Source organism: Astatotilapia calliptera, chromosome 14, assembly GCF_900246225.1.
Source record: "Astatotilapia calliptera chromosome 14, fAstCal1.2, whole genome shotgun sequence".
Lineage (NCBI taxonomy): Eukaryota > Metazoa > Chordata > Actinopteri > Cichliformes > Cichlidae > Astatotilapia > Astatotilapia calliptera.
In genome coordinates, this window is record NC_039315.1 from 10,269,359 (window position 1) to 10,291,457 (window position 22,099).

The 22,099-nt window shown below is 38.9% G+C and overlaps 1 protein-coding gene across 6 annotated transcripts in view; it reads right to left on the reverse strand.

Moving 5' to 3' along the window:
* robo1 (roundabout, axon guidance receptor, homolog 1 (Drosophila)) overlaps nucleotides 1-22,099 on the reverse strand; it is a 222,821-nt gene that overhangs the window by 153,767 nt on the left and 46,955 nt on the right. Inside the window, exon 1 of one of the 6 annotated variants that reach the window (XM_026191732.1) lies at nucleotides 10,975-11,414. The exons of the other annotated variants lie outside the window; for them this stretch is intronic. Within the exon in view, the coding sequence (XP_026047517.1) occupies nucleotides 10,975-11,122 (148 nt within the window). The 5' untranslated portion in view covers nucleotides 11,123-11,414. Of the gene's footprint in view, nucleotides 1-10,974; nucleotides 11,415-22,099 lie in introns of those variants that run through there. 6 annotated transcript variants of the gene reach the window in all.

Consider the following 22,099-nt stretch of genomic DNA (forward strand, 5'->3'; position numbering starts at 1 on the left):
AACATGTGTATGCTAATTTACTGGAGCACACACTAACCATTCACAGTCCAATGAGAGAGGGCAGATAAACCAACTCATGCTCTGAGTATGCCACTTTCTGATTAGAAGAGATGAAAATGAGGACTTGAGACGATGTGCGGTAAGAATGTTGCAGGCATGCAGCCAGTTTCTCAGCACTCATAAAACTAACAATCTCAGTAGACAGCCAGATCAAGTTGGTAAGACCACAAGGGGACTGTAAGGATTGTTTAAATCTACAGGTCAACTTGAAAAACCCACCTCTTTTTCTGATGTTTAAGTTACAGTGTAGTTTACAGCTGCCAGCACGGATCAAATGTCAGGAAACCTGCGGCACGGCTGTGATTTTGGTCTATATCACACACAGGCACGTCTCAAGTTTGTCATACAGTCTTGCACATCTGTGATGCCATTTTTAGTATAACAAACCAAAATCACTGTTTCAAACTTCAACTAACTCAGTGGACAAGAATGTGGATGCTGTTGGTAGGCCAGCTCAGATTAAACCCATTTGTGCTCTTGTTAAAAGAAAGCCTTTCTAAAGACAACAAAGACAGTAAGAAAAAAAGAAAGAAAAGAAAGCAAATGTAGTGTCTCACCTGAGGCAGTTTTTAAGCAAAATTCTTAAGGATGAAGACTGGATCAAGTTTTACAATGTGAGACCTCAACATCTGCTTTCTCTGACAGCTTAAGCCATTCATTGTATGTTCACAAAAGCAGTTTTAAAGCAGTATAGTGTATTTATGTTTTTTTAATGTCCAGCAGGTTTAAGGAAGATATCAACCCAGTCACTTTACCAACGTAAGAAATACACTAAAATTGAGCAACATATGGCTTTTGACAATATGACCTCAAACATACCCTTGAAACAATATTCTTCTATGCAATTCATCTAACTGTCATCTCATTAAATCAAAGCTTGTTTCCACCTGAAATTCTGCCTCTGCCACGGGGTGTTTAGATGACGACATAATTATAGGCCATAAAACAAATCACAATATTTCATTCACCAGTTTCCATAAGTCATTTCAGTCCAAAATCTTTTCTTAAAGATTTACAACCTTAAATGTATCTACTAACCTCCCACTTTATATCTCCTTCAATATGATTCTCAGCTGTCTAAGAAAAACTGTATTTGTGTGTAGAATAGGAGCCACATACAAAAAGGGACGATCTGTGATATCCAACCTTATACCTGATATGGAAAATAGTAGCTGACTGGCCTCATATAGGACCATATGAAGACTTTTTTTCTATCACATTCCAATATATACCAAGAGCAAATTCATTATTTAACCTCTTATTCAGTCACTGTATTAGGCAGATAATAATAATTTGCATGGGCATATACAATGTTTTCCTTAGACCCTTACTTTAAAAGCTAAAACTTTAAAAGTTATACATATAATAAATAACTTAATATTATTATTAGCTTTGGCAGTGTTAAAAAAGCCCACAAGCAGCTTCCCAGGCATGGCCTCTGATGATTTTTGCTAGCTGTAAAGCAGAGGTGTCACATGACACATGGGAGAGCCGAAGCACCGGAGGGCCGGAGGCTGTGAGAAGCACATCGTAAATCCAAGAAAGGCAGGAAATGCAACAAAAGGACAAAGTGCAACCCTCCAGTCCTCCTGTAAAGGCATAACAGCTCTCCCTTCTGTCACCCCTTCACCAAATGAAATCAGCAAAATTTATTAGTGACAGGTGAATTTCTGGATTGCAGCTAGATTATGGAGTGATGTGTTACAGGCAGGGTATTGCATTACCATCTGCTTGTGTTGAGTACTTTAAAAAAAAGGGTGAATTTCTATCCAAGGAAACTTGGCACACTGTCCATGAAAGATGAGAACGTAAGGTGGCTGCACACAATGGAATGGGTGATGTTTTTAGTTAATGCTTTATTGCAGTACATCTGAAGAAATATAAAACGTGCAAGAGACCAACAACATTTTTGTTACATTCAAAGGGGTTACAGAGGGTGAAACAAATCACATGGTGTCAGACATCTGGTGGTAATATGTCCAATAGCGCCTTTATGTGGCTAGGGACTATTTCTGTGCTCATTCCCTTTTATCCCACCGTTTTCTGAATGATGTGTAAGGCTGCTTCCAGCATCTAGTACAAAATGAAGTGAGCATCTAAATATAATACCTATAACATTAATCAAACTCAGTTATTAATTGTATTCCAGCTGCTTTTTCTACTTACAGTCTTCTCAAAATTAAGTTACAACAAGACAGTTCAATATAAGAACACCAACCTTGTATTGTTCCAGATTTCCAATTAGCAAATTAATTAGACAGGTTCATTTTAGGTCTTATGACGTGAGACTCCACAGCCAGTCTTCATTAGTGCTGATTAGTGTCGCTGCCACAATAGGCCTCTCACTGAATCATAAGTAGTGGGTGATTCCCTACTGTTCCATTGCTCACGCTGCACTTAAAAAAGATGTTACAGCAAGACATCAATATTTCATTCATGCAGTAATGTGACATCATTTGAAAATGTTAAAAGCACAAAACCAGAATACCTCTTTGAATTAAAATCGTTTTAATTTTTTATGCAGTTTTATTAGAGATGCTCCGTGTGGTGGCAGTAAAGAGCAATTTAACGTCAGGAGTCTACCCACTAATCAGCCTTGGATTCTGCATTCACTTTGTAAGCCACGATCATCGTAGCTCAAGAGTTGGCAGTTCATCTTGTAATCGGTTTGAGCCCTGGCTTGGACAGTCTCAGTCGTTGTGTCCTTGGGCAAGACACTTCACCTGCTGCCTACTGGTGATGGCCAGAGGGGCCAATGGTGCGATATGGGAGCCTCGCTTCTGTCTGTCTGCCCCAGGGCAGCTGTGGCTACAACTGTAGCTTGTCTCCACCAGTGTGTGAATGTGAGAGTGAATGAATAGTGGAATTGTAAAGCGCTTTGAGGGTCTCGAAAACCGCTATATAAAGGTCCAGATCATCAAGTGGCATTATTATTAATGCCACTTGATGATCTGGACCTGGACCAAGAGAAAATCTCTTGTATGCCTGGGTTGTGGAAACAGATGGCTTGAATATCTCCACACAAATGCAAATCATGAGCTCACAAGTTAACCAGTGTCTGAGGAATGGATTTCCATTATGACAGTGCTGATACTGTAAGATGGAGCAGGGGATTGTTGTGAGTAAATGGGGTGTGTGAATGCTGTGGAATGCTGATACATAGACCCTCTCCCACGATGGACGCCCAACCACTGGCACAGCTGGATTGTGCTTAAACCGATGTGTGTTTGCCACTATTGAGGACATGCAGACAGCAGAGGTGGATTAGTTATTGAGCTTTCCAAAAGAAAAAAACAACAACAAAACTGTGGGGGAAATATGTTTTTGTTTATACAGGGCAGCTCCAATGGTTCTTTAAAAAGATAGGAAAAGCATAAAAAAATAAATATAATCGTTCAAATGGAGTGAAAACAATTAGTTGCAACTCAAATATTTTTTGTTCCATTTGATAAGAACTTAAATTTATGTTAAATTTGTGTAAACCATGAATCAGCAGAAACAGTAACAAAACACTGCAACAGCCACAAACCTCCACTAGCCACGTTGCCTCTGGTTCACAGTGTGACCAAAATGTGTTACAGACAGGCATAACACCACAGCGACTTAAGATTGTGCGCTCTCTGGAGGTGTGAGACCTCTATAATTACCACTTCATCAGTGAAGTGAGGGGAACGAGAGCCTCAGCAGATTTTCATCTGGGCTGGTAAACAGCTTGCTCTGTCTTTGCTGTGGTTGGACGGTGTGGGTTTGCTGCTGTCTGGCAGACAGACTGCCTGTCCTATATATGCACAGTTATGTCTGAATGCCCTACAGCATGTAGTTCAGAAAATCAAAGCAAACCTGTCTCATCAGCAGAAAAGTTAATGGAGTCGACAAATGTACCTTAAATTGAACTCGCTCTATCAAACGTGAATATTTAATGTTCATGCAAGAATGTGCAGTCATCAGTATTTCTCTTCAACAATAGCATAGACTTGCAAAACCTCAACATTAATTTCTGTTAAACCAAGAAGGCAAAGACATGAAAAGTGTGATTTTTTTAACTTTTACCGCAACCTCAATATACTGTGCAACACAGACTTAGTAGTACTATAGTGAGAGCATAAACACAACCATGTTTCCCTTCTAATAAACACTGGATTGACAATTTCCGCAGACTGCAAATAAAACAGAAGGGCTACTATGATGTCACCCATGACTTGTTAGTTTTTTGCAGCCAGAAGTTGCCATAATTGGTTGAGCAGCTGGAATGCTAACTAAGATTAGCAAGCTATCTCCATGAATGTGCAATGCACAACATGCATATCTGTTCATTTGCACAGACCAATAAACTAACAAGACAGAGTGCACCACCATGTTATTTCTCAGATAATTTAATTAAAAATGGCAAAAGGCACAAACATGAGAGGTCCAGTATAGTGTTTGCTGGCAGCCAGCTGCTATAGCTACCAGTATATCAAAGCAGAAACATAGTTTTTAAAGCTATACAGCTGGGCATATAATAATGTGACTTGCTTTAAGAGCTAGTCAGAAGTGCTGTCAGTGACTTTGCTGAGCGCAAGTCCTGAAAGCTGAAGTTCTGATAGGTGAATATTTTGTGTCTTTTTAAAGGACGAAACATTGGCACCAGTTACGTGTTCAGAAAATTAGAATTAGAAATAGAATTAGAAGCGCTTTTTGTCATTATAGAATGTGTAATAAATTTGCAGATTGGCTATGCCTCAGGTGCAATGAAAAAGACAAACATACAGTCATATACAAAGAAAATGTAGAGATAAAAGTAGTAGAAATGTTAGTAGGGCTAAATAAATAAGGTAAATACAAGGTATGGTGAGGTTATTCAAGGTTTGATGTATATGTACTCAGACTATAATATGTGTTACATATCTGGAAGATATATGGGTGTCCAGACTAAAACAGAATAAGAAAGTGAAGTAAGAGCATGTGCTTTTCCCCCCATTTTATATATCTCACATCCAGATGTGCAAAAGAAAAGCATCTGCGTGTGCAAACATTTCCCTATAAAATGGCTAAAGTGAAAGTGGCGTGAAAAAAGGAGGAATAAAACATCAAGGAGTGGTACCATTTGAATTTTAGCCTTTAAAGACATGCCTCAGTACTTAATGACCCTTGACCCTGAATGTTCTCAGAATCCTGTGATTTCCCTCTGGCTCATGCTTCTCTGAGCCCCATATTTATGGGCCATGTCTGATCACAGTATCCACCTGTTTTTTTGACATCTCTCTGCTGAAAAGTTTAAATTCTTCTCACATGAAGCTGTTTTTGTGAACGTATTAGAAATTCAAGGATTGGATTACTACAATAAGAAAACATTTATTTAATTATTTATTTATTTATTGTGCAGGCTTGTTTGGAAAGCAAAAGAATAGCCACTGAACAGGCATAGAAAACACACGCATGATTATCATGTGTGCCATGTCTTGCTATAGATCCTGTTTTTACAAATACTGAGTGAATCAGGTTCATTGCATTTTAGGAACTGTAACAAGATAAATGATCCAATATCAGTGACACTGAGATTCCATTTGCACCCTCTTCCCTTTTGCCATCCCACTGTGCCATAAACTGACCTTCCATCGCTTTGTTTCTGACCTTGTGTATGGCGTGCGGTAATTGAGATTCCCAGCTCACGGTTATCTAATTAAAAAATGTCTGTACCTCTTAGAGCCTTGGGCAGGGAGAGAAATGGGAAAGGTGTGATGAAGAGCACAGCTTAGAGGAAGCAATGCATAGAATGACCAAAAAACCTGGGAAAAAAAAAAGAGAGAACACATCTGGGCTCCGGTACTCATTAGCACATCTAATAGTGAATTAATTAGAGTGTGAGTGTGAATAATGAAGAGTTGTTTCTTATTTGGTTCCAAATATGGAAAAAGTAAGTGATGAGGGTTGAGGAAGGTTTCTAATATTACAGCAAAGAAAAGATTTGGATCTGGTGCTCATACCATGAGATTCACTTTATTCCTTACACACAGTGAGACATCTACAATAATTGTTCCACATATTTACAAGCTTCTACTGCTTTGGGCTTTGTTTCTGATGACTGTGTGTCTGTGGTTAAGACTGTCTGGACTCCATCTGGCCTCTGACCCAAACCACATGATACAGTCCACTGCTCTTTATCACTCATTATTTCCCTCAAACTCAAACCAGCCCAGCATGTCGCTGTTGCCATCTATTGGATGTATCAGTTTATATCTTTGCATATGCAGCTCCAACAAAAAATCATTTATGCTAGCCACAAACTCCCACAGAAAATCATTTATGCTAGCCACAACTAAATTTGATATTTACAATGTAGCGTAAAGCTGCACACAACGAGGTTTCATAAGTTCAGGCAAATGAAACCAGAGAATTATACCAGAGACTTATATAGGCCACATACTTTAAACTACATACAGCTAGATAATTTATCATGACAATATTGCAGGCAGTAGTATTTTTTGTCACACAAATCGACCATGTAATGGAAAAATATGGCGATAAATCAGTCAGTTTATTTACTTTTTTTGCAGAATAAACTGGAATGGTTATAAACCGTTTGCATGGAAAACATTTAGTATATCTGAAATAAATAAGGCACTTTGATCAAATTTTGAGAGGCAGCCAGCTAGATTTCTGTGGATTCTGTTAGCATCCAGAGCAGAGTAAATCAGCCATAAATCCTATAATCTGCCTCATAAATCACAAGGATGAGGCTGTGACAGAAGCAGAACCGAAACCTCAGCAAACAGCATAAAGCTGGTGGTCCATTTGTGGACTTGTTCATGTAAGGGTTCACCAAAGCTCATGTTTATCCATGAATACTGTAAATATACTGTATCAGTTATAAATAATTATGTCATATCTGCTTGGAACAATAGAGCTAACACACTCCTGAGTTGTCTTCTTGACAAGCAGAATGTTGTAAAAACTAAAAGTTACACATAGAGATGGTGCATCTGAGGTGTGTGGAGACAACTTGATGCTAAAAACAGAAAATGTAATATTTTATTTATTAACTGCATGCACTCATACCTGCACACCAGTTTTATGGATTCTGCTTCGAGTTCATGCACTGGCCAACGTGTAAGATCATGAGAGGGTGTGACATGAAAATACAAAAAACCCACTGTGTGCTGACATTAGCTGTAAAAGTACACGTTACTCTTCCAGCGAGAGGAGCTCTGCCTGCACACTCTTAGCAGAGATTTAGTCTCGGATAGCAAATATTAGCTAGTGACATTATTACTTATATCGTCAGAATTCACTTATGCATATCTCTTTATGCTTTGTGTGCTGCTAAATGAAACTTGCATGCAGCAGTCTGCATGCCACATTCAGTATCCAGGAGATGAGTCGGATAAACCCATGAACATTTTATGAGTAACATTTCCCCATTTTCGTGGTTTTTAGAGATTAAACAATTTTTTTCTGTAGAGTGGATAAGGTGACAAGATAAGGCGACTCTAAGGTGACAGCCTGCCACAACAGAAAGGTTAAATGATTATATCACCACATGGGCTTGGATGGAATACAGATGAATATTATTGTGGAGACATAAACCCCAGCATTAGCTCATTTGTTGACCATTTTCACTGGCAGCAAGCTATAAACACTAAAAAACTGATGTGTTATCACTGGCAAACAGCTGTGTATTTACATATCTAGCAGACATAGAGGAACATCTGTGTTCATTTTGATTTGTAATACAAAAACCTTTTAGACATCTGTTAATGCAAAATATGAGGAAAATGCATTAAAAGAAAAACACATAAAATTTGATCACGTCCTATTGCATTGATAAAACTACATTAACACTTTAAGTAGTCCTTAGAATGCAAATAAAACAAGAAAAATATAAAAATGTAGCATATTGTCCATCATTATAACCCGTTATTGCTATGTTTTGAGTCATGTTTTATTGTAATAACCACACATCCTGTTAAATAGATAATTAAGTGGTTAACCAGCTTGGTTCACACAGGGGGCTAGAGCCTAACTCACCCAGCATTGGAGTGACACAGACATGACACAGACGTCTATGTCACAGACATCTTGGAGTTTGTGAGGCTTCACTCAGAACTAACAGAACCATACACTGCATATAAAACATGAATATGACTTATTAGTTTGTGAAGTTTTTGCTGGAAAGTTTGCCTGGCTTCTTTTTAAGGTCTCATTATACCTGCTGTGTGGGATCTGATGAAGAGCACTGTATGACAAAGATGATGTCAAACTGACATCACAATCTGCTGTCACGAGCTGCCCTTCCTGCTTGTGCTGTACCTCTTGATTTTTGTGAGCTGGCTTGTTGTGCCCCCGCTGCTCAAGCTGGGTTGAAGCACAGATGTATGACTGTGTCCATTTTTACTGTTGTTTTAATGGCGTATCAGAAGCTTAGAGATTCACAGATTATACGGAGAGATATATTTCAACCATTTCCAAAGATGAAATTTTGCAGGGACAAAAAGTAATTTTGAGATTACAATAATAAAGACTATCACTGCCAGGGTACATTTACTATACACCCTCCACAATTCTCACTGTGTTGCCCAAACACAAAAAACACATCAGCACTACTGCTGTTGGTCAGACAGATACACATATTAAGGAGTTAATTTCCCACATTTGTAGACTGAGCATATACAAAGTTGTTCAGTTTATATGTTTTAAATGGTTCAACAGTCTTTTCCCCACTCTTTATCATTCTCTCCAAACACACAGGGACATCTTTCAGTGACAAACAAATACACAAAAAAAACCCCAAGGAGTTGTGATCAACCAACATCTGTGCAACCACACAGTTTCATTAACTCTAATTTAAAACTCAAAACCAACAGACATAAATACCTCACTCGACCCTCTCCTTTTTTCTCTCATTTTGAGATGAAGATGGATTGCAATAGCTGAGTCTCACATGTACATTCAACTTTTCAAAAACAGCTTGCCTGCAAGCTTGAACCTGTGTACACTTCCACCTGGGCATGTCCTTTTTGTCCATTATGTTCACAAATGTCAACATGAAACTGTAGCGAGATATATTAAATTTAACATGAACTGCCCCCTGCAGGCCATTAGAAAAAATGCGGGTTCAAAACACTGCCGGGGTGATTTCTTTGTTCAGACCCAAAAGCTATGTCCATCTTTTGTGTACAGTCTGTGGTTGGAGATGATGATTGACAGCAGGTGACAAAAGAGTAACAAGTCTGAGTGGATGCTGCAAGTTTGTTTGATAAACACTGAAGCATGGAAACATTTCTTATCTCTTATTATATCTAAAATAGAATTATGAACATGGGCATGAGCAACCAGCTTAAATAACAACCTAGAAACTCTGAACTAAAATTACTTGAAATTTGAAAGTGAAAATGTATTCTAGTCATAAACCAGTCAGACAATACACACCTGTATTTCCCTGCGGATGTTAACTGAGTGAAACTGCATAACTGCATATTAATGTGTATGAGCGTGCTTCTGTCTCTAGATACACAGAAGTTGTTTCGAGCTTAAAAAAAGCACAGCTTTAGAGCACAAACTTGCTGTGGCTGCTGTAAAAAGGCAAATTATCAGTAAATTTGATTGACAGGGAGACTGCATAACAGAAACAAGGCTTAAGCAATAATTTGTACAATTTGCAGAAACAGTCTTTTCTATATTTTCTGGGTAAAAATGTTTCACTTATTCAAGATGATATATTTTATAGAGAGCACACTGTGTGCAGAAGTGCTTCCCAGAGTGGTGTAGGTTTTTGAGAGTCTCGTACCTTTTTGTATTTACATTTCACTTCCAACGTTTAGTCTCAGTGTAGGTTTCCAAACCAAAAGCCAAACATTTCTTTCAGTTTGCCATTCACTAAAAAAGAAAGAGGGTTCTTGTAAAAAATACTCTAGTGATCTGGTGACTGAGACTACTAATGCACTTTACAGGATTTCCAATTCCTTTGTCAAGTAACTAAATATAACACCAAACGCAACACTTCCAGTGTCATTGCCATCTAAAACTGTTAACAATATCAATTTTCATGCCAACTTGAGACCAGCTCTGTCTCCTTGGGAAGGCAGTGACCTCCTCTAGGCTGACTTAGTGTCTTTTCCATCCCATTCCAGTCATTTAATCTTGGAACAGTATCAAGATAGCGATCTCCCTTTAACCTCCACAGAGGGGACAGACACAGACACAAAGGGACATACCCTGCACTTCATCACTCAGAGTCAAGCAGTGGTGGCATGCCAAACAATCCTATTAGCCAGCAGCCAAAAGCCAGGGACAGCAGCAATGTCCTGAAACAACCGCAGCTCTCATTTGAACATTCTCTCTCCTCCCAACATCCATGCACTCATGTGTCAGCATATATAATGAAGTCGGAGCTACTCTCAGCTTTTACTCTGAGGAAATAGGCAGCTCTATCACTCTGAGTAGCTTTTTACAACTCCACACTGATCAATTAATGACTACGAATGAGACCCGGAGAGATATTCATACAGGAATATTAGAGTAATGCTGAGCGAAAGAAGGACACATGGAACAGGATAATAAACTATGGATTGCAACTCATAGTAAATTCAAAAGCAGAAAGGCACTTTGCAGTCACGTACATATTGATACCTCTTAAAGCTGGCAACACATGCCAAGCTTGCTGGACTCATATAAGTGAGTTATTTCACTCTCATATCCAGGTGCCTGTCACAGAGAAATGAGCTGAGACTCAAACAGCAACCAGAGCAATCAAAGTGGCACACAGTGCTTAGTGCTTCCCAGCTCGTATGTCACAAGTCCCAACAGTGAAAAGAGCAGTAAAAAAACAGCCAGAAAAGAAATGCTGTTGGACACTCTTGCAAAAGAGGAAAAGGAAAGACAAGAAAGAACAAGTAGAGAAAATCTGATGCAGTAAAGGAAGGAGGAGTTACTCACGGCTCCTGTCACCTTTCCACCTCCAGCTTCCTTTGTACTTCCCTGAGCCATCTGCTGGTGCACAGACTCCACTCAACACCTCCACCAGCACCACCAACAAGAGAAGAGGCAGCTGCCCGGTGGCCATGCGCGTCTCTGAAGCTTGCATCAGGGCTACAGCAAAGAGTCAAGGGCCATGGGGAGTGCTGTCCCACTCTCAGACATATTTCACACAGCTGTTTGGTTTGAGAACACCTCCTCCCCGGCTTCCCCTGGAGCGTTATTCTCAGGTCACAACAGTGAAGCCCCAGAAAGGGTCACACAATCACAGCAGAAACCACTCCTCCTCCTTTCCTTGGAAAGATCCTTTTGAAAGAAATAGCCTCGCAGACTGACTGTAATCCCAGCATTGATAGGAAGTGAAAGTAAGCCTAGAATTTTGGAACTTTGTAAGTTTTTTCTGTCTTTGCACTATTTTTCTGTGCCTCACAGAGTTAAGAAGCTATCTGTTGCAGTCCTGGTCAAAGCAGAAGAATGAGCTAGAAACTGTTGAAACAGCAATAAATCCCCTTCATAAACATACATAGCACAAGAAAAAGCAAATGTTTCACCCTCTTGCAAAGCTGAAGTTGTCACACTGATGGTGACACATCCGACAGCAGCTCACGCTTGTCACCCACACCAGGTAGTAGCTGAGTGAGTCCAGGACTGTGTGCAAATGCATGTGTGTCCTCCCCCTCTCTCTTCATCCACCAACCACAGGTCTCAGATCACAAGAGGTAGTGTTGATATAAAAAAAAAAAGAATAAATCACAGAGATAGTCACTTCAGAGCAGCCTTGACTTTGTAAACAGAGCGTCTGAGAGAGGGAGAGAGAGCACATCCACAGAGCAAGTGAGGAGGGAGGGCAATGGAAGGAGAGAGAGAAGCTGAGTGAGGGGGGGTGGGGGTGTGAATAGCAATTTCACAAGTGCAATGGCGCTCTTGTATCCATATCCATGATGCTCATTCATGAGCGGATTTTCAACGTGGCCAGACTGATTGAGCTAACTGGTTATAACATGTGGCATACATGTTACTAGAACAAGATCACAGAAGACTAATGCCTTGCAACAAACAAGACAAACTCTAGGACCTGTATGCAAATAATCAACCGACACGGCTGTTTAAATAAGTAAACAAACCTGCATGACAGCCTGTGTTAGTGCGTGTGACAGTAAGTCTATAATTCAAATTATTACAAAAGTCTGGAAAGGAAGTCAGAACAATATCACTCCTGTGAAACAGATTAAAAAGTTATTATGACACAATAAACGTAAGCTTGTTTCACTGTCAAAGAATCATTTCCCATCATTGAATCAAACTGATGAGTTGTTCAAGTTTAAACAAGTTTAGGCTGGTTTGGATATATATTAATAGACCTAATAATTTAAGATGAATTTTGTATGAAAAAAGCAATTACAGTTATAGAAGCTTGTTTTGCAAGATGTTTGTACCTCTAAAGTCTTCATTCAGGAAAAAAGAACAACATTATTCCACTAAATTACCATGCTTCTTTATTTGAAGTGTAGTAAATACCCCATATTTTGTATATCTTATTAAAAATATATGCAATACACCACACACATACACACATTTGCAAACACATACACGCATTGCAAAAGACTATTTTTATAAAACACAAGCTCAGCAAGTCTGAGTTTCAAGTTACATTGCCCGTTTCCTCCCGCTGCCCCAGCTGTCAGGAGGCAGGTGAACACAGGTTAACGTGGGAATCTGGAAGTGTCAGCAGCACCTCCCCCTCTGCCCACTCCCCACATCTCTTTCACATGCCCTTCATTACTGCTGTGTAATTGCCAAGTGTAAAATACTACACAAAAGCAGCCAAGTCCAAAGTATTTCAAGTATGGGAGGTGAATCTAAAGATAATAACAAATGTGTATACTGACTTTACTATAAAATTTATTCTACATATTGAGTTCCTAATATAAGTGTCGTCACTTGATGTTCTAACCTAATTGAATAGTATGGACAATGCCTTACAAAACCATGCCTATTTGTCAGTCATGTAATCCTGATGTAGTGGTCCTTAAGGATCACGCTGCTGGAGATGTAATTAATCACGTTCCATTGGGCACTGATGGAAGTCTGATTAAAACAGCTCTCTAATGATTAGGCCTCTGGAATAATTATCACTGCAGTGACGACAGGCCACTTCAACCCCTCGGGGTGCCAATCTAGCTCTCCCACTACCTGCGAAATGTCACTGCTAATGCCAACAGCACAGACGCTTAGACAATGCAATGCTAATTCTACTCATGAAGAATAAATGGTGTGACAAGTTACAACAGAGGCAGCATTTGCAAACTGTCCGCCTGGTTGCCTAACATGTATAAGGTGTATCTTTGTTTATATGCAGTGTGAAAAAAACTGTTTCGCCTTATGTTTACTCAGAGTATGCCTAATGAAAACATATAAATAACCCTCTCTGACAGGTTTTAAAGAACGGATTTATTAATAAAAGATTCTAATGCAAACTCTTAGCATGGCTATTATGGACTCCAGTCATTTTTCTTTTCATGTGTGCTATGAAAATGTGACAAACAAAGGGGCTAAAAATTAGTGTTCGCACAAAGAGGGAGAGAGATGAGGAGATTTATTGTACTGTCTTAAGCAACTCCTTGTTTCTTTAGATCTTGCTTTGAAGGACCCACACTTTATTGTAATTTTTTTTAAGTGTGTCTTCCTGTCTTCCAAACAGTTCTCCCGGTGTTTCAAAGCTTTTCTTTGGATATTGGCTGGTTTTTCATTCATTTTCAGTCCAGTTCTTGTACCTGATTATGTTTAAAGGATTTGTTTGTTTGTTTCTTTGTTAATTTTGTTAACTTAACACTGACCCGTGAATTGGAAATGAATTACTATTGTGTGTACATATATAAAAAAAAAAACTTAGCAATGCAGTGTGGACAGCACGGTGGCATGGTGGTTAGCACTGTTGCCTCACTGCAAGAAGGTCCTGAGTTCAGTCTATCATCAGGCCGTGGCCTTTCTGTGTGGAGTTTGCATGTTCTCCCCATGTTTGAGTGGGTTCTCTCTGGATACTCCGGCTTCCTCCCACAGTCAAAAGACATGCAGTTCGTTGGGTTAGGTGAATTGGTAACTGTAAACTGTCCATAGGTGTGAATGTAAGTGCGAATGGTTGTATGTCTCTCTTGTTAGGCCTGCGGCAGACTGGCCAGGGTATACCCTGCTTTTCGCCCTGTGACAGACTGGGATACGCTCCTGCGACCCTGAAAGGATAAGCGTAAGAGAATGGATGGATGGGGTCTTGAGGCATTGTGTTACTGCTTTTTGCACATCATTAGTTCCATCATTTTTTCTTTAGCTGAATCTACAAAAAAGAGAAGACAGTTTGACCAAGGCGATTCACTATTAGCCAAGAATTTGTCGGAATTTAGCAATTAATGTGCCATGTCCTTAAAAAATCTGAAGAAACTGTACAAGTGGAGAACAAAAGAAGTAGTATCAGGCCTGAAAGACAATCTACAGCAGATCAACAGTATCTGATGAGTCCTGATGTGTCCTTACACAATCAAAATATCTTTTCTATCTCTTAAAGAATGCTGTTTTAAAGAAAGAGCTTAAAGATGTAAGACTCAGCACAGTAATAAACAGTTAGGTCAACATATATTTGAACACTGACACAAGTTTTGGTTTTTTTTTTTTGGTTTTTTTATCTGTTTACTGAAAGATATTGTAATTATAGTGTTGTGGACATGGACATAGTGTGTAGTGTCTTAGTTTTCATTAGTGGGTAACCACATTCAAATTGGGTGTAGGGCTTAGAAGTTTCAGCTCCTTAACATGTGCCACCCTCTTTTTAAAGGCAACAAAAGTAATTTTGGACAATTGACTAAAAGGCTATTTCATGGCTGTGAAGAAACAACATGGGGTCAAAGGAGCTCTCCATGCAGGTGAAACAAGCTATCCTTAAACTGTGAAAACAGAAAAAAAAAACATCTGAGAAATTGCTACAGTATTAGGAGTGGCAAAATCTACAGTGTGGTACTTCCTGAGAAAGAAAGAAAGCCCTGGTGAACTCAGCTACGCAAAACGACACGGAAGTCCATGGAAAACAACGGTGGTGGATGCTCAAAAAAAAAAAAGATATGCATATCACATCACCAGCATAGCTGTACCAGGAAATCTAACCTGGTTTGTGAAAATTTAGCTGTAATACCATTGAAGTTGACTGTTGTAGTATATTGTTTGTTAACTTGTTTGTAGATTTTTATTTGATTTTCTTTATAATTAGAATGAACTGTAAGATAAAGCAAAATCATCTACGCATTATTATGTAGCTTTTGGTTTAAAATAAAAAATGTGCAGCTTTCAAAATAACTTTAAAAAAAGACAAATAAACACTTCAGTTCTCGCAAAGAAACTGACAGATTATTGTGCAAGGTTACACCATCTGCTATTTTGTTTTATTTAAACTTTTGTCTCACCTCCACATGCTATTATATCTCTCAGGTTTCACATGCTCTGTGTGTACTTCTTCCTTTTTTAAATGCTGGTTTATGTGTAGGAAAAGGTATACCCATTGTTTTTGCCTGTGTATGTTGTTTATACATAAAATTCTACATCTCTTAATGCTGTATGGTACAAAACAACCTTTCTTGTGCCTCCACAATACAATAAGACTGTTATGTATTGGATCTTTCAAAATTTACCTCCATTTTCTTACTGCCTGAGGTCAGAGGTCATACATATTTGCATGTGTGGGTTCTAACAGAGAAAAACCTTTGCCTATAGGGAGTTACAAAAGCTGCCATATACAAAGTCACAACCATAAAGTGTCTATAAAAGTCCAGGGCCAACAGCGCTATGTAACACTGATAAAAAAAACCCCAAAACATTTATCTCTCTTTTCTACCTCCACTGCAAGTCTGCACATAAGGTTTGGATGGACAATTAAACTGAGAGCTATTACATCAACAACCTAAGACCTCGGTCCTAGGCAACAACATCAGACTCCACCCCACCATAAGCTGAGATGAAGAGGAGATGAGAGGAGCCACAGAGTGATTTAGCTTCAAGGTTAAACTGCAATGTACTCTTTACTGGGACCTTTTCCAGAAATCTCCAGAGACTTCATTCAGTGCAGCAGACTACACTCAAATCACACCTCAGATTAAATAGCTACCCCCAGGACTAGGGAGGGTGAAAAAAGTATTAAATGTTTCATATTGAAATTCTATTTCCAAAAAAAAACAACGTCCAACATCCAGAAAAGTTGGTGAAAAATAGATACAAAAGGGTGGAACTTCTCCCAAGTGAGGAGTTTGGGACATTGCAAATGCATTATGAATGCTAACAAAATATAAATGTTTTGGACAAACATATGCTAAAAAGCTCTTTAGTCCCTAGGGAAGGGTTTGTTTATTTCAGCAAGAAAATGCACAACCACATTCTGCATATTTTACAACTGCATGTCTCTATAGTCAAAGCAGGCCTTTGACTATAGAGCCTGAGACGTCTCCTATTGAAAATGTTCAAAAACAGACAAAAATTACAAAGTCTCAAAGAGGTGATGCAAGATGGCCCTGACTTCACTTTTTTTTAAAATTTTGCATCAAATGCCATACACTCAAATAATTTTCAAAAAACAGTGAAATGTATTATTTTCATCATTTGATGTGTTGTGTAGAATTGTAAATTATTAGTTAGGAGTTGTTTTTTCTTTTAAGACAGTGGGGTTTTTTCAGCCAGAATCATAAGCTGAATGCACTATGCCCAACATATTTGATTTTCCATTGGTTTACTCACTATTTTCTTGATAAATGTCGGATATAACAAGATTATTGGATGGCACTATTCAAAGCATGCATCACATGCCCACAGCTCAGCCTCTATAAAATATAGTCTTGAAAATTAGATCGCCATCTTGTGCCTCCCCCCTTGTGCAAGTAGGGTGTTTATGATGCTTCCTTTCTGGCTCCTCTTAGTTCTGGCAATGTGATGTGACAGCAGGGTTGATGGGTGGTACAAAGACTCCCACCAGAGATGAACAGACAAATGACTGGACATTAGCACACAGCTTGGAACACAGCAAGATACTGATTGGGAGGTGGGCGGGGAAAGCGACTCTCTCCCTCTTTTACCAGCATGTAGCCTCAACCATTGTGAAGTGAATGCCTGCAGGGGTGATTACAGGGCCGGTTTTCCCTGCTATCTTAGTGTGGACTTTTAGAAGTTAAAAACAAATAGATAAATATACATGGACAACATGGACAGTGGAAAAAGCCCAGAGATCAGAAAAACAGGCTAAGTAGAAAAACCTTTGGGCAACTGCAAGCTTACATCTATTTTTTTTTTAACATTTTGGCTGACTAAGAAGAGGTTATACAGGATTGATTTGGGAAACTTTTAAAGGGTATTTCTCTGCCTGTCATAAATATTGCAAAGATAGTCTACAAGCTATGAGTCAAGCTAGGGTAAAGATAACCTGGCTTACACACAGACACACTTGTTTAAAGTATGGTTTGGTGTGGGGTGATACAAACATTCATTCAGACACTGGCTGCTGATAATCCAGATGCCAACGTGCATTTGAGTGCACCAAGAAAAGCTTGCCTACCCAACAGCCACTTAGCTTAGCGCAAAGCCTCAAAATAAAAGAATGTCACTGGCTCAAAATGAAATACAATGTGCTAATACTGTATGTGAGATTAAAAGATGGTGGTAAATGGATTACTTTAAACTGAATTTTTCTCCAAACTTTAAGCAGAAGTTGAATATTGGCTGTTCCATATCAACGTTTTGTCTTCAAGAGTGATATCAGTTTTTTACCCAGCACGGGGAAACACAGCAAACAATGAAATTCCCAAAATGTGAAACCATTACTAGTGAGTGAGTAGCTAAAATGTAACACCTTTACCAAACTTACCAAACAAACTTGACTATTTAATAACTGCTTCATCTAAAGTATATACTAAGCTCATCAAAGTAATAACATTCAACTTTATAAACTAAAGAATAATTTTAATAATTTTTCTTTCACAACTTTAAAATATAATAACTTAAATATAACTTTTTTTCCCAAAACTTGATTAGGATTTTAATTACAGTGGAGGATGGCAGCTGGAGCTTAAATTAGCCATCGTGATGCTGTACAGTAATACTGTATGATGACAGAAGGGTTCCTAGTGATTCATGTTTCATTAGTGTCTCAACCTCAAGAATAAAAAAATCAGTACCCATCCACATTTAAAGGAAGGGAGTGTCGACCCAAGGTAAGAGTTACAGCACAGCACAGGCTGTAAATATAGTTCACAACCTGGATGTGCTGTGGTGTTCCAGTATGTAGGCACGCTCTTTGGAAGACTGCAGCAATACTGTACTGCTGTTGGAAACACATGTGCTGCACAGCAAAGCCCTGATGTTTCTCAGTGATTTATGTCAACCATGTATGGAGGATGATAAACAGGACCACACCCAGCATTCCCTGCATGATCATGATGATGGCCCCACTCAATCAACACCACTGTCCCACCCACACCTCCATCCTTCAATCTGTCTTCTCCAATACAAATATATCACCTGCCTCTCCAGTGCAACTCTCCAATCAATGAGAAGTCACAGGAGGAACCTGGCTGAAGGTTAATGTGTGCAGGGGAAAACACACGTGATTACTTACAAAGATGCAAAGGGGAAGAAACTGCTTCTAGACAGTTGCTTAGTTACAAAACTCAAGTTTTACAAAATGTTTTCAGTCTTTAATGTTCATTTGTTCATTTTTTCTCACCTGTACGCTTCCCATGTTACCATTCAAATAATGCAGTGTGTAAGTTGAAATCATGTCTGAATGCGTTACTATCATTCAATCTCTAAATGTAATCAATTAAAAATGATTAAATATGATTAATGATTGCAGCAGTCAAACTAAAGAAAAGAAAACAGTACAACAATTTTCTCAAATTGTGTGTTAAATGAAGCTGGCTGACATTAGCATTCAAGAAGAAGGCAGAATGAATGAGTTCAAAATACTTCTGTTTATGTCAGATGATTTTATGGTGCCACACTGCTCCACTAACATCTGCCATTTTATAGAGACAAATAGGGTGAATGTCATTTGCCTCCCCTACCTCCACCCAAGTGTCCTGGTTTCATTTCCTGTAATGGCCGTTGTCAGCAGTCTCACCTTGCAGAGAGATTCCAGCCCGCAGCACTATCGTCCAGATCGTAGAACGCACTGTGATTTACAGCTGCTGTGGCTGCAGGGCCATCTGGACCATAACCACTCCTGAACACTCAGCATTAGGCTCTACATCTCTCTCTCCTTAGCGCTCTCTTGGTGCATGCTGCGTGCTTTCGGTATAAATCTTCTTCTCTTGCATATATACATATTCCCTGCTCTTTCTTCATCCAGATGCAAACTTTCTACCTGGACACCCTCTCTCTTTCATCTTTGGATGACATACATGCGTACATCTGCTCCATATAGACGCATTCATGCTTGCTTTCTCCAATGTCACTGGGTTTTGAGGCATCTCAAATTATAAATTGCTACTGTTAAAATGAAAACAACCAGGAAAACGGCATGCAACACCTTTTATTATCATTATAGAAGACCAAAAAAGCAGTGTAGATTATATTACTGAGTAGAACACCCTATACCATCTAATCTAATCTAGTCTTTTTCTCTTTACTGTAAACATGTTCACAGGAACAGGTTCACAATTAAAGCAAGGGTAAAAATGTGCTTTTGCTTGCAAAAAATCAGCTAACAGGTGCCTGCATTGCATTTAATGATGTCTAATTAAGAAAAACACACACAATATCAATGCTGAAGCTGCACTTAAGGTTTGCTGGCTTCCTCCCAAGTGCATAGGTGATAATCGCAAAACCTACAGCGTAAATGTGCACCATTCATGATTATGGGGTTGTCATAAATGTGTACCTGCATCTTTTACTGCCCTGTTCCTCTGATTCGGTGTCTCTCAAAGGCTCCTGCAGCAGTATGCGCTCGCTGAGCTGTGTGATGAGACCCAGTTGAAACATCTGGTGTCATATAAAAGGTGTTAGAGCATTAAGAGCAGAGGTATACCAGCTTCAAAATAGCTGCAGATGTAAGAAGGTGCAGCTGAGGTCAGCTGCTGCAATGTACCTATTGTCCAGGAGGAGGCAGTGTTGGGTTTGACATCAATATCAATCTGAGCCACCACTGAAAGTGATTCCACCCCAGGGAGGTCAGGGACACCTGAGGAAAATCAGGGTTTTGGTGTTGATGTGACACCTAGCAGCCAGGCCTGAATTAGAACCATTTAGAAAACATTTCTCATTCAGCCACCCTCAATCTAAACGATAACTTACACCACAGACTGATTGGAATAAATAATTGTCAGTTAATTTATTTAACCTTATATCCTTTCAAGGACAAGCCCTTGTACTGCTCAGGCTCATGGGAAAATCATGTGACATCCAGAGGAGTGATCTGATTTTGGTAGTTTACTCAAGGAATGTGACATTTTTCATCTAGTCGAAAAAGGAAATGGGTTTAACAGAAAATATGCAAATTTCTTTTCTGTGGGCTACATAATATACCTGATAGAGTAATTTTAAAATGCCAGCTAATTTTAAAGTCTATTTTCAGTATAAATTCTTTTTCTGCTTATAAAGAGCCCTTGATTACTTTGGGTCCTACGTGGGTTTAAATTTCATTCTCAGCTCTCAATATCAGCAGAAAATATGTGTGTGTATTCCTGTAACTCGGTGCAGGACGTATACCCTATCCCATAAGTGTGCATCGTTTATATTAAATTTGTGCATCACAGAGGAGCACTGCAAATCAAGTGGGATCTCACTCTGTTTTGTGCTAAAAACCAATCTCTGCAGAAGCTGTGCACATAAAACATTTACCCTTTAAAACGGCACAGAAGAGTCTCGGATATAAAGTAAAATTCTAAAGTTATATTTATTTGTGAATCAAATTTTAGTACCTGCTGTTGTGTGAAGCAGAAGATAATGGGAGAGATATGAGAAATACAGCCTCTGACCACAAGGTGGCACTCTAAACCAAGATAAACTTGGAATCATGACTGGAGGCTCTGAACGGATCTGTTCATGCTGTGGAGATATTTCTTATATCAAACAGCGCTTTTTGTGGACCTCAGTTCACACTAAGACGTCTTTAAATCTTTCAGTTTAATACACAGATCGATGTTCTACAAAAAAATAAAATAGACCTACAATTAAAAACATTTTTGTTAATGGTACCACAGCCCGACACTGAGGAAAATTATGATAACAACAGATGCAGAAAGTATAAATGTATATGCATCTTTGACTTGTTCCTTGCAGTTTCATATCACTATATTTGTGTTCTCTTCTCTTTGGAAAGTTTGATGTTTTTTATTTAACTTTCTTCCCCCATTTTTATTTACGTTCTTCTAAAATCCAAAGTCCTTTACTTTTAGATTGCTGTGTTTTGTGTGACGTTTTCTTTTCTTCCAAAAGAGGGCAGTAGAGTCTCATATTGTGAGACTGACAGGGCCAGCACTTAAAGCTCTGATTGTTCATGCTATAGTTTCCTCGAGCCTATGCTCGTCACGCTGTTTCATCGGGACTAATTAAAGTGTCCTTCATCAAAAGCAAAATGTTAATGATTTGCTCCCAAATTGGTACTAAAATGGCTGCACTGGGTAAGTGTTCACTAATTGTTCAAAGTACACACACACACCTACCTGAAGTATATGCTGACATACTGCTCACATTAAATACTCAAGTTTCTCTCTCATTTCTCTTTCCCCTTGAGAGCCCACTATAGGGTTTATTTTTCCACTCTTGCACTGTTCCCCCTTTCTATCTGGATGAATTGACACACCAATAAGCCTTTAATCTCTTTAATATAAACTTAACAGAATGATTTCTTGTGGCATAAAATAAACAGAGAGTGTGTAAACAGATCTTCTCCCAGGATACGTTTAGTTCGGCTGCATACAGCGGATTAACTTGAGAAGTAAGCCTGCAAGTTATTTTAAGAGAAAAAAAAGAATGGAAGTGTGGAGAATAGCACTGAATGTCACAATAAGTCCTGTGCAGAAAGGAGTTAGGCAACACATGAGGAGAATAATCATATGGAGAT